The sequence below is a fragment of the Sclerotinia sclerotiorum genome, genomic scaffold, assembly GCF_000146945.2.
Source record: "Sclerotinia sclerotiorum 1980 UF-70 scaffold_4 genomic scaffold, whole genome shotgun sequence".
In the NCBI taxonomy this organism is placed as follows: domain Eukaryota; kingdom Fungi; phylum Ascomycota; class Leotiomycetes; order Helotiales; family Sclerotiniaceae; genus Sclerotinia; species Sclerotinia sclerotiorum.
Window position 1 is genome coordinate 510435 of NW_001820832.1, and position 13451 is coordinate 523885.

General features: G+C 39.8%; 3 protein-coding genes across 3 annotated transcripts; 2 read left to right on the forward strand and 1 right to left on the reverse strand.

The window, feature by feature from the left end:
* Positions 1-288: 288 nt before the first annotated feature.
* Positions 289-1268, reverse strand: SS1G_03291 (predicted protein; the record flags this gene model as incomplete). The annotated part of the gene is made up of 3 exons (XM_001595152.1): positions 289-383; positions 444-580; positions 793-1268. 3 exons carry the CDS (start codon positions 1266-1268, stop codon positions 289-291), a joined length of 708 nt encoding a protein of 235 aa, XP_001595202.1.
* Positions 1269-3910: 2642 nt separating this feature from the next.
* SS1G_03292 (hypothetical protein) lies at positions 3911-5644 on the forward strand (the record flags this gene model as incomplete). Its single annotated transcript, XM_001595153.1, has 3 exons — positions 3911-4025; positions 4078-4274; positions 4325-5644. The coding sequence occupies 3 exons, from the start codon at positions 3911-3913 to the stop codon at positions 5642-5644; spliced, it is 1632 nt and encodes a 543-aa protein (XP_001595203.1).
* A 3508-nt stretch (positions 5645-9152) lies between these two features.
* Positions 9153-11880, forward strand: SS1G_03293 (hypothetical protein; the record flags this gene model as incomplete). The annotated part of the gene is made up of 6 exons (XM_001595154.1): positions 9153-9551; positions 9643-10099; positions 10688-10777; positions 11220-11261; positions 11631-11689; positions 11848-11880. 6 exons carry the CDS (start codon positions 9153-9155, stop codon positions 11878-11880), a joined length of 1080 nt encoding a protein of 359 aa, XP_001595204.1.
* Between the last annotated feature and the right edge of the window lie 1571 nt (positions 11881-13451).

Below are 13451 nucleotides of genomic sequence, written 5' to 3' on the forward strand. Positions count from 1 at the left end.
AGACATGAAAGATGAGTGGTTGGATGTGAGAGAATCCTATTGTTCGCCTAGGAATATCAAGAGTCAAAAGTGATGAATGAGGCTTGAAGCTCGAGTAATTCCCTAAGGTTTGACGTATGGATTATCCTCTTTTAGTACGACACTAGTTAATTATTTTTCATCGTTGTTCGTTTGTAAATGTAAGTCATGTGGAGTCATATAGAGTGGGGTTCAAAATCCGGGGGTTTGGTAACTTTGGTTGGAATATTAAGATGCAATATAAAAAGTTTTATAAGGATATATCTTGGTTCAGATATCTCGATCCTCTCCGTTTCTTTCCGCCCTTTCTAGGGTCAATGGAAAAGGTCGTACAAGATCACAAGAAGTTGTTTGTTTTTTAGGGTCTCGTGATGGTTAGTTACTCTAGATTGTTAGATATATTGGGGAAGTACAAAACATCATACAAATATCATCCATCTCCAGACCAGTAACAATGAGCGTCACACGACGTTTCCTTAAATCGAGACGGAGAGATAAAAAAGAGGTCAGATGTTCATAAACGGTTCCGTACTTGGATATCGGAAAGACTTCCGCGACATTTCTGAAGTCGCAATGTATAAAAGCGTGACGGAAGCTACATTGAAAAGGATCGATTAGGAAGGTAGGTAACTTTTTTCTGTTGTGCTGATGAGAGCTGAGATTTGTTGTCGCATGGAGAATGCGTGTTTGTTGGGATTATTTCCTTGGATGGAAAGGATTAGCCTTGTCTGATTCGTTCCTTTTGCCTCTTTTGCTTTTGCTTTTCCCTTTTACTTGCCTCGAGCTTGCGTGCTGGTTCTAAAAACCCAAGCAATGACTCTTTCGTGATCAGTGATTAGATGCGCTTTCCCACGGTAATGCAAATACCAGAATCCCTCGATGGCGGTGAGTCCGGATAGTCGAGTAAGATTGAGTAAGGTACGGTACAAAGTCTGCCAGCTGTAAGACTTATAAGACAATGTACCATGAGTATAATGCCAATGCGAGACTGACAACGAGAGAACTAAGAGTCGTGTCGGTAGATTGTCGCTGCTCGGGGCGGTTTCAAGGCTAGAAACCGGCCTCGCCTTGTACTCCATCCATTTTCCTTTGCCTCGTGCATCTATGCATGTCGTAAAACCCCTGAATGTACATGGAGCAAGGTAGTAATTTGGTATTTTGCCGGTTCCAGAAGCAATATGCGATGTGATTATCGATTTATTCGATATAACAATTGCAAAGTGGTATTGAACATATGTAGAAGCAGGCATTGAGCCGTGCCTCCTACACGAACCAAAGATGCAAACGTTCTATATTGGGACAAAAAGATGAAGATATTCGTGTGCCCATCTTATCTCATCTGATCTCATCCTCTTAACTTTCACCTGCATCGATCTTCCGATGGACAGGTGGTATTATAAGATTATGTATAACATCTCCAGACTTTTCGGCCGTGTAAGGACATATTGTTCGTAGGTTGGCTAGATGCTCTTTTAGCAATTCATGAGTCACGAGTCGTTGCAACTGCCACTCAACACGGCATGACTTTGTGTTGCTTGTGATACTAGGATTTGGATAGACTCATAGAGATCTTCGGGCCCATAAAAAGACTTTCAGATTCGTCACCAAAATAAGGTGGAAGAACCTTTCAATCGATGTTGTTGTGGCCATGGATACAAATGAAACAAAGTTATGAGATATTAGAATGGATTCTAATTGTGTCCCATTTTCAGCTATACTGACTGTAGTTTTTATCCTTGGTAGTAAGAATATATATAATATACTGGATTATATCATATATAAACGAAATAGTTAAATAGTTCGTTCTTATGACAATTGAAGATTCTTGGCAAAGAAAAAGAACATACATGAGTGGTACCGGTAATTCAAGGATGTGTAAGCATCCTGGAAAAGAGGCAACGGTTTTTTTTTATTTACGGAGCACATCTCCTCCCTTGCCTTATTCTATATCTTCTTTTCCAATATCTCTCTATCTCGGCCGCATTAGATCAACGAATCACGATATCGATGATATCTCAAATCTGTTCATCGAGAAGCTAAGCTGATGGCCGAGTAGAATTAATAAGGATCAAGGAACCCTGGCTTGGGCTTAAGTTCTGTATTAAGCATCAGCACCGGCTACTCCCTTTAAGGTTCCCACCGTTTTTCTCCGTAAATTTGATTAAACATAATATAACCGTCCAAAACAATAACTGATTGTTTGGCGAGTGTGTTGCAGAACGGTAAGAGAAGAGAGAGAGAACTGCGTTGCGTGAGAGAGAAAGAGAGAGAGAGCAAAGCAGAGAGGAGGGTTAGGCTCCTCGTTACATAAATTCCTGTTCGTCACATTACCATTATTTACTCGAGATCCTCTTCCTCTTCCGATAACGTGTATCCCAACTTTGAACCTTTCTTTACTTTATACAACAGTAGTGTACCGTCTGTACATGATGTAAAAGGCCAACTCAAGAGGTCTCAAACAACAACCACGGTCTTGTCAGTCATATCCACTTTATGTTTGATCTACGAAGCTCGAATCTCTTTCAAATCTATTCCATCCAAATCGGTATTGTCTATCCCTCATATCATCCATATCCATATGCGTCCCTTTTGACTTAGCAAACTTATCACAGCAAGGTTTACAACAATAAATAAATATCCTTCCTAATTATTATAATGACTCTTTTGGTCTCCCGAGTCTAATTGCCGATCAATGAACCGCAGTCTCATCAAACTCCTTGAGCTAATCATCTAAATTAAGGATTTCGAAAAGTTTACCTATTCTGGGCATCTACTACCTACTACTTACCACCTACCACCTCCCACCTACCATCTACCCATCTACTCTACCAGCTGTACGGAGTATAGAGATACAGTACCTGTTCTAAACGAAGATCAAAACATACCCACCGTACACTTTTTTTCGCATTTTACGTGCGTGCTCCATATCTACCACTCTACTGCAGGAAGCAAAAGCAGTGTCAGTCCCGTGCACGTTATTCTTTCGACTGGAGAAGAAAAAAAAATTAATTACTGATTTGATTTCATAATACTCATTCATACTGTCTGTACCTTATCCAAACCCAATGGAAAATTTTATCTTTTCAACTCAAAGCTTTCCCTTGATGGAAAGTTAATAAGTTGCCATTTCTCAAATGCAGAACGTTCGAACGATCGATAGAAGTCATAGCCAAGTCAATGTTTATGGCCAAAGATACACCTCCTCACATATAATTTACATTCACTCTACACTCCTCTCGTACAGCTGAGGGGGAATATCAGATTCGAATTCAGCTGTGTGAAACTAGTGAACTGTGAACTCCCTCACATCACATCACATCACGTTCACACATTCATTCATACATTCATATTCACATATTCATTCACATATTCAACAAATTCTCATTCCTCGGATCAATTCCGAACCAGTAAATTTCGTCAAATTTAACCAACTCTTTGGTACGTATAAATGATACACATAACAAAACCTTAATTAGCCCTTCATCTTCTTTTCTCTTGTACTTGAAATCTAATAAGAAGCTTTGAAATATTTCCAAAAGCAGTTCTATTAAAAAAAAAACAGTTCAAAGACTAAAACTCATACTATCTTTCTTAGCTTCAACTAGCTTTTTCCCCCCATCATCATCAATATCCTGGATCTTCTTCCTCATCAACCTTGGTCCTTGTCCTTTTACCGAATTACTTGTTACGAAATCCCGTCCCTTTTTCCAGAGTCAGCCAAACCTCAATATTAAAACAAACCTTAATTCCTTACTTTGTTTTTCAGCTTTCTTAGCTGTAAAAGCCCGTCTTCCCCATCCACAGTGACGCAGCAACTTCTAGGTAGGCTAGCCGCCTGCCTTAGAAGAGCTGCAGTCACTCAACAACTTTCGGTTCTGGCGACGTTAAGAGGATGGCGTTGATATTGCCAAAGGGCATTGTGGTCAATTCGCCGCAAATTGGAAGCACCATCGAGAGATTCAAAAATGATCCTTTAGATCTTGCCGACATTGCCAGATTTTGGAAAGGTACTTTACATCTTTTGATTCAAATTAAAGTATGAAGCTGACGGTCTTATAGTATACACTACAACAAAACGAAGACTTCTCGATCCCACGGCTGAGCGCTTGGAGAATTACTGGTGGCGAATATGGGGAAGTCGACGTCGAGAGCTGGATGCTTCGACCGTGGCCCGACTGTTCGTACACATTTCAGAGGGTGACACTGTTGTGCCACTCAGGGGACCACCCAATCGTTATGAGCCTGAAGCGCCAATGGTATGCAAACCTGTTGATAGGCCATGGAGCTATATTGATTTGATTATCAGAATAGTGCAGCCTACATTGGAAAAACCGCCTCGACTACCTCTGTTGCTCGTGCCCGCAACGAGAGCCGACCACGTACCACACCGACGTCAGTTGCTAAGACATCTGCTCCCATGCCACCCCCAATATTAAAAAAGACCCGAGGACCTTCTGGAAATGGTCCTCGACCGACTGCGCGCTTCATATCCCCGGCGGCGTCAGAAGATGAGTCTGGTAGCGCAAACAAGCAAGTCGTAGTACAATCGCCTCCACCACCACTTGAACAGACGAGTACCATTGACGAGAAGATTGAGAAAGAGAAGGTCGATAAGAAGTTGATGCCTGCCCCTGCAAGTAAGAAATTCGTTGCTTCGGCTGCCAAGAAGAAGAGACCGGTCGTTGTCAGGCGACAGAGTTCGCAAACCTCCCAGTCCTCGAATGATAGCTCAGCGAGACTTGCCGGTGGACAAGGACAACAAAACAGGAATTTGGGAAGGCCACCTCCGCTATCTGTACCACCCACCAGAAATCAGAATACGCAGGAAAATGTTGTACCGACACGATCTACAACTTCCCCAACGAAACGCAATCCGTCCAAATTGGCAGCTCCGGCTAGGGGTGGTTCGCGCAAACTCGCAAGCACTCGTGAAGAAATTGTTGAGGTAGCGCCAGCTCAGCCAACTCAGCCAGCTCAGATTGTTCAGACTGTCCAGACTGCCCAGCCAGCTCAGACTGTTCAGCTAGCTCAGCCAGCTCAGCCAATCCAGCCTGCTCAGCCTGTTCCTTCGAATGACCTTCAAACACTGGTGAGCAATCAGGTTCCGACGCAGGTAGTTAGTGAGGCAGAGTTCAAAGTGCAAAGGATGCTTCTCGATAATGCTAAGACAGCTAGCATATTACCACCCGGACCCCCGAGTCCAGATTCTCAGGCATCAATCACGTCTAGGGATTCGAGCAATGGCAAACCTCCTGGTTATAGGAAGACGAGTGGAAAGCACCTTTTACAACAACAATCCAAGGGTATGGTCAGCTCGGCGCCAACATTGACTGATGCCACTGGCCATCTCGATTTGGGCACTGGTAGTCAAAATACAACAGTACCTGCATCTCCAGAGAGACCAGGCAAAGGCAAAGCTCGGACTCTTATGAAGGATCTCTTCACGAAGAAATCAATGCCACAAGTAGTATCACCTATTGCTCAACCAGTGAGCACACCGCCAGGGTCCCCAGGAAATCTAAGTAAAAGCAAGTCACAGCTTTCACTCTTGCTTGAACGAGATCAAGCGAGGAGCTTAGAATCTAAGGCATCTCTGAACAATAAAGGAAAACAATCCATGAAATAAATTTACATGCGATATACGAAAGATTAACGCATAGTTTGTACATATATGATCGATTTTGGGGGGAGCATGATACATACGATGAACAAAAGTGTTTCCATGGCGCATCGATTCTATTGTTGCATTAGAGGCGCGTTTGGAACAGGATTGCTATTGGTGTCATGGATTTTGAGGGTGGATAGGTTGCGAATCTAGCTACGGAGTTTTGGGGAATGATTGCATCTGGGAATGGAGCTTTTGAATTTCCCTTACAGGGTTTCTTTTTTTTTCATGATGAGCGAGGACATCGGCATTCGTCGTATACACCCATACATACAATAAAAGTAATTCTGGCCGGTGAGCCTATGCATATTTGTAAAAATGATTAAAGTATAAAACTATTTGAACTCGAACCCTCTAGTCATGTTATATCGCGATATCCTAAGGTACGCCATGAGTATTTGTATGTCAGGCTTTCAATTACATGTGATACTCATTGTACATGGACTCTTACTTTCCTAATTGACTCCATTGCATATTAGTTGTATATCCGATTGGAAGATCGGGTAAAGGCATCCGAAGTTTGAAGCCTATACTACGTATGTATACCTCCTTTTGAATTTTATTTGTTAATATAGATACACGCGGGAGGACATCATATATGTATGTATATGTACAGTGTTTCTTACACGGTCGTGTGGCTGTGATGTGGTGTTGTGCTTTTATTATATATATTTATATATATATAACGTGGTTAATCAGCAGTCCGCCCATATCACTAGTCCGCCCACTTTTTGACCATTTAACCACTTCAAATTCTAATTAATCAATCATAACTTATTGAATTGATTCAAACTATTAAGAATCTAATAATCTAGGATCTATTATATCATTTTGACAAGTTCTTGAATTATGACCAGTCTTTCCGCACTTACTACAGCATCGACTAGTGGATGATTCCCCATTAGGATTTCCCCCATTTTGACGCTCATTGTATTGAATCTGATTATCAACCTCTTATTGTAATATTATATCTTCAGCTTCTTATCCAGTAAGTACTCCTCCATTACGTAGTTGAATTTTTTTAACATATCGACGTTTACTTAATGCCTCATTTGCTCTTCAAAATATACGATTCTCAGCATTTAAAAATGTATTCTCATATACTAATCTCTCTATACCCTTAGCTAAAGCTTATACAATCTCAAATATAGGTATAAGAGAGCTTGATTGATGATGAGTCATTCGAGCTTTTATTAAAGTCGATTGTAAGAGAATCTCAATTGGATTGTGAGAGATTTGAGAGATCCAGAAATTGATAAGTTCCAAAAAGATAAATAAAGGAATAAAAGTACGAATTCTAATATCTAGTTTTGAGAATATAGATTGAGGATCGAATGATATTAGACCTACTCTTCGAAAACCAACTTTCATATTCTGAATAATAAATGATTGTAAATATACAATTTTGAAGACTATAAAGAATTCAACCTTGATGATATAATTGATATAAACTTTGATAAATCCTTCAATTTGATAACTATATAAATGTTTAAATACGTCAAAACACTCAACATCGAATAGTTGAGTTAAATGATTTAAATATGATAATAATCTGAGATATATAATATCATTTGACTTGCAATATAATTGAAAAGATATTGATTCATAACTTTTGTATCTATTCAATACTAGTATTTGATATTTGCTCTTCCTTTAACAAATAGTATATTTATCGAAATACTTTAATCATTTTAAACCTGTTTCATTATTCATCTATCTATTAAAGGTAGGTTTAAGAGCTCAATCTGTAGGAAAACTATTTTTGGTATATCAATTAGAAAGGTAATATTGCCCTTACACTACCAAGAATAAAGATATAGTCCAACTCTCTCTATTATCATATATAATCACTGTAGTCCATTCTCGATTGTCTGATTGCATTGCCTTGCTTCTATCACATCATTCAATACTAATTACAACCATTTCAAGATATATTATATCTATCATAAAGCTGGTTTCATCGAAGTTATAGAAATCGGAATCGATAATATCATATTTCGTCTGTATATTCGATACTAATCCAAACCACTCTTCAATAAGCTTGGGATCTTCATAAAGAGCTCTTTGAAAATCATAAACACAATTAAAACATATCTTTAATTCTGAACATTGTTTAACAAAGCGATGAGCCCAGAGCTTTCCAGCCTTCTTCGCACCCCGCGATTCGAGGATATAACTCACCATATCTTCTACACCACTTAATTTAAATACAAACCCTCTCTCATTTATTTCGATTATATACTGGATAAGCACTTCCTCTTCTAATTTGGTCAAATTATGATCTTTTGATCGATAATCAACTATATTAGTACAACTTTTAATTCTATCCCTCAAAGTAAATCGAGGTATATTATAAAGATTTGCCACTTTCCGAATTGAGAATTGTGGATTAAGTTTAATAACTTCAATAGCTAAGATAATTCGTACTTCTTTAGAATGAGTTTCCATAAGTAATTATTGATAAAACGTGTATTGAAGTGGAAGAGTTGGAAATAGTCAAAAAGTGAGCGGACTAATGATATAAACGAACTGTTGATAAACCATATTATACCATCTCTAATTCCTGATATTAATACTAGAGAAAAATCAATACTGTGATCTTTTATAGTGGGTGGTTCGGTTATATGGTATTTACTGAATATCTATCTAATTTACTACATTTATTACATCCCTAACATTATCCATCTCAAGACGATTGATTATTTATTTATACTCATTTATAACTAGGTAGGTACCTAGTAGATAGGTAAGTATACAAGAAATAGATCCCTGGTGCTAATAAAATAAAGCTTAACTCACCAAGTTAAACAGTTGCATGCAGTCTTCATGGATGAACCTTGATATTTTTCGTGTCTTTTACTTTATTCATTGAATTTCATTTGAATTTCATTTGGGTTTCATTCCCACTCTCTTGCTCTAATAGCTTATTGTTTCTAGGTATCTAGGTATCTCGTATTCAGTGTCCTGTATCTTGTATCCAGAATCCAGAATCCCGTTTTAGTGAATGGATAATCTAATATGGATATAATATGGATATGGATATACAGTAATAATACGAGATTTTCTTATCATGGGAGGATCTACTTCCCGGTATCGCGGTTGGGTAGTGGGATTTCGGAGGACATGGATGGGTACCTTTTTTCTATCTAATCATAGAGGTCGATCTTTATTCGAAATGGATGAATGAATGAATGAATGTCTTTTGTAAGATCTTACAAGGCATAGCGATTTGATACGAGTGTGTGTGATTGAGTGAATCGTATGTTTGTAAGACGCCACATTCTTACAACACTAGCTTCACTCGGAGGGAAGATGTTTGTCTGCGGCAAAGTTATCCGTTGACGTACCTTGATACCCCCTACATTCTTTATTACTTACGTGGATACGCATTGAAATTTTTTAAGGGGTTCTGCTCTTTGAACTTTCTCTCTCTCTATCTCTCTCACTCTATGTCTGTCAAAGTATCAACATGGCTATATTCAACGATATAACCATGGCGACAGCTCGACGTCCCTATACTTTCATCCTCGCATTACTTCTTACCCTACTTTTCTTTCTCTACACATCGCGTGTGGAAAAGTTTTCGGCCGCCCCCCCGCGGATATATACTCCCACTGCTAATGAGGAGATGCAGCTGGATTCGGAGTATATCAGTGGCAGGTTTGGATTTGATGGGACGTGGAATTATACGAGGGATTATCGCAATTTGTTCCTCTCGCAGAAACAATGTGATGTGGCTTTTCCGGGCTTGTTTGAAGAGGTCGAAAGACCGGTTCGGTTGAGGAGGAATAAGAAGATTTCGAGGAAGGAATTGGATGATACGCCGGCGTTGAATGGGTTTATTAGAGCGATGATTTTTGATCAGCAGGTTGGTGATTCGTGGGCTTCTTAGAGTAGTGAAGAATTGTGGATAATGGAGGGAGGAGTTTGAGATGGAAACAAGCTAATGACAAGAAAAGTTATACGTAATCGACACATCTGGAAAAATCTATTCTCGCGGTCTAGCAACCCTACAGGCGCTCCATCGCGCCATGCTCACCTCCCCCGAACCCCTCCCCAATATCGAATTCACAATGAACGTCGACGACAAAATGGAAGGACACCCACAATGGCTCTACGCGCGCCAAGCACACCAGAGTGAAACCTGGCTTATGCCCGAATACGGATTTTGGTCCTGGCCCGAAACAAAAATCGGTAGTTACGGAGAAATGCAAATGAAAGCGCTAATGACCGAGGCTTCCTGGCCGTGGGATCGCAAAATCGATAAATTGTTATGGCGCGGCGCGACGATGAATCTCGAGGTTCGGAAGAAATTTATCGAGATGACGCAAGGAAAAGAGTGGGCTGATGTGAAATCATTAGATTGGCACGATGAGGGCAGTATGAAGAATGATTTGAAGAGTATGGATGAGCATTGTCAGTATAAATTTCTAGCGCACACAGAAGGGAATTCCTATTCTGCGCGACTGAAGTATTTGAGGAATTGTCGGTCGGTGATTATAGCGCATCGATTGGAGTGGATGGAATTTTTCCATCCGTTGATGAGGAAGGATGGGCCGGAGCAGAATTATATCGAGGTGGATAGGGAGTTTAAGGGATTAGAGGAGACGATGGAGGATTTACTGAAGAGGAAAGATCAATTGGAGGAAATTGCGGAGAGGAGTGTTAGGGTTTTTAGAGAGAGGTATCTTACGCCTGCGGCGGAGACGTGTTATTGGCGGAGATTGATTCACGGCTGGAAAGAGGCTATGGGGTTTGAAGTGGAGTTTTTTGATGTGGCGGCTTCCGGGGAGAAGAAATGGAGAGGACTTCCTGTGGAATCTTTCCTGTTGGAAAGGAGGTTGGAGTGGGATCCTTATTAGTTTGGGGTTTTGTGTAGGGTTTGGAGGTTGTGTGTGTGGATTATAAATATATCTACTTGATGCTGTGCTTTGTGTATTTGGTGGTGGTAGTGGTAAATTTATATTGATTGATCTAATTCGTTGTAGGGAGTTATGTATATAGTGCAAGATCAACAGGAAAGGAAAATCTGTAGTTTCCTGAAGAGATTTCAGGAAATCTATAAGGTTAAGTTGTATGATAAGGAAAGAAAGAGTATATTGTTACGAGGTTAGCCGTCTAGATCACGTGGAAGTGCTCTAGGCTCTCGAGGTGATTTATAACTAGGCGTCAAGCAGGGAGTTAAGTAATGACAATAATGATATGCAATTCGTAACTAATAGTAGAGTATACTAAATGATTGATCTTGAGCACGAAGCTCTATACAAAGGAAATCCATCTTGATTATATAGACCTTCGTGCCTCCTTAAAAAAAACCGATGGCTATGAGCCCGACAAATCGATCACCGCAAAGCCGATCTCGATTTGTCGGTTTCTTGATCATGTGATCAAGAACGTGACCTATGTTACTGTCCGACGTAACAACGGACTGCAGAATAGTTTTTTTAGAGCCTAATTAGCTATTAATTTCCAGGGCTCGATCCGAAAGGTCAAATCACAGTGTATTATAATGCTAATATCCTGTAAGGCCCTATAGACTCATCAGTTTTCGAGGCGTCCTCCGTAGTATGGGATACTTGTAAATGAGAAGGTTATCTAGATGCTAAGGAGACTTACGCAGTACAACTATTACTATAAAACACTCCATTCGATAAGATACAAATGCAATCTCCTACATCAACTACAATGAAAAAAAAAAACATCCCTGCCCAGCTCAAAAATCCCAATCCCAAACCAAAATAGGTACTCAAGTACTAAAACCCTGGAAGAAATGAAACTGCAACTTCAATTGGACAGGCAACTCCAGATCTTCCAGCTTGATCGTACCGTAACTCCGTAAAGATGCAAGATGTGACACGACATATACTTACTGCATGTTAATATTTAATATCTCCGAGAAGGGTGGTTTGTCAAGGATTTTTCACCACTGATAAGTGGTAATCTATAGTTACGCTATTTTCAAGGGCCGATATTCAAGGCACCACTCCTTACACGACTTGGGGATGGGTGAGCTTACCTAGGTTGTATGTATGTATGTACGGAGTATGTCGAGCTGAAAGAAGGTAATATCATTTTCTTTTCTCTTTGCTTTTTTGGAGGGGGATTCTTGTTCAATTGGGGGGCGACGTGCATATGTATGACGAAATTAACGAGGGTATTATCAGATTGGTGGGTGTGGTGTATGCAGGTTGGAATGATTAGAGTAAGGAGGGAGAATTATATGGATTTGATGATGGAACGGATGGATGATCGATTGTACGATTAAGGAAGATAATCTGCCTAATGATACCTACAACTGTACTATTTGAGAAAGGAAGATGCAGCTATGGAGCTGGCTTAGAATAGAATAACATCTAGCTGTTATCAAATCTTAGATTTAACCTTAACCCATAGATTCCGGATTCCGAATTCCGAAGTCCAGATTTTATCAGACGATGAAAAACATACCTAACTTACCTAGTAGTGTAGTCTTACTAATCCCATTCACCTCAAACATCCTCCTTCATTCCTATCCAAATCCGCCTAATGCAATTCTCTTCAAATCCCATGCACTCCCCCAAAACCCCCCTTCTAATTGACTTCCGTGGCGTTACAGCATTTTACTCATTACTCGCGAAAAACGTGAAGAATAGCATCGACACAACGTGGCGTCCAGGTTCCTCGCCATGATTTGATCCATCGTTAGGGCTGTGCAATCTACGCAGACCAAAAAATTTCCACAGGGATTTTTCAGGGTCCGTATACAGACAGACGCCCGGGTCTTCCGTACCTGAAAAGATGCATTGAAGCTGCATTGAAAGTGCATTTGAAAGTGCATTTCAATTGCATTTCAACTGCATTTTGGATACGTTACTGGGTGGTTAACCGGATCTTAAATTGGAGTGTGAATGGTTATGAATCGAGTGAAGTTGTATTGATTGGAAAGAGAGTCGCAGATATATATTCGGAAACTTGGTACACTTATTTAGTTGATCGGAGAAAAAAAAAGTAAATGGAGTAGGCAGGAGTCAGAGTCATGAAATGAAAAGATGCCTTTAATTTATTTGCCCGCACAGAGATTTGGAGAGTAGGTAGGTACTGACTGTACATGTACATACATGTGTTATCTTTTTTCTAGTACTTTCTTACTTGGTTGGCGTTGATGGATGGAGGTGTGGCGTCGACTACCCTATTTCCATCTCTGCTTATTTATACTCGAGTACGTATGAATGAATGCAGGTGGATAGATTATTATTATTCTTATTATTATATTCATCATCTTATTCCATTTCTCCTTTCTCCTTTTCATATACTCGCTCTCCTATTCTTCATCCAGTGACAATCTCTTTTTCGGTCTTTTCCCAGATCTTATATCACAAACTTTTATTTTCAATATAAATATTTAAATGAAGAAAAACTCAATGATAAGATCATAAGATCGTACATAAACCCATAAACGCATATATCAATATATCAATATACCTATCAAAACATCCAAACCCTCGACCACCATTCTAGCGCCAAATATCCGCTTCAAAGTATCCGCTCGGGGAGGAAAAATAAATGATCCGAATAAATTAGCATCTGCCTCTGCTGCAATCAACCAACCGCACCACCCAAAAATTCACATACATACCTTCCGTACATACCTACCTATAATACCCCCAATCCTAATCTAAGACAATAGAAACGGTACTGATTTCGGGCTCACGAACGATTCGATCTTCTCTCTCTCTATCTGTCTGTACCTATCAAGAAACACACTTTACGTTAAACTTTATCTCACTTC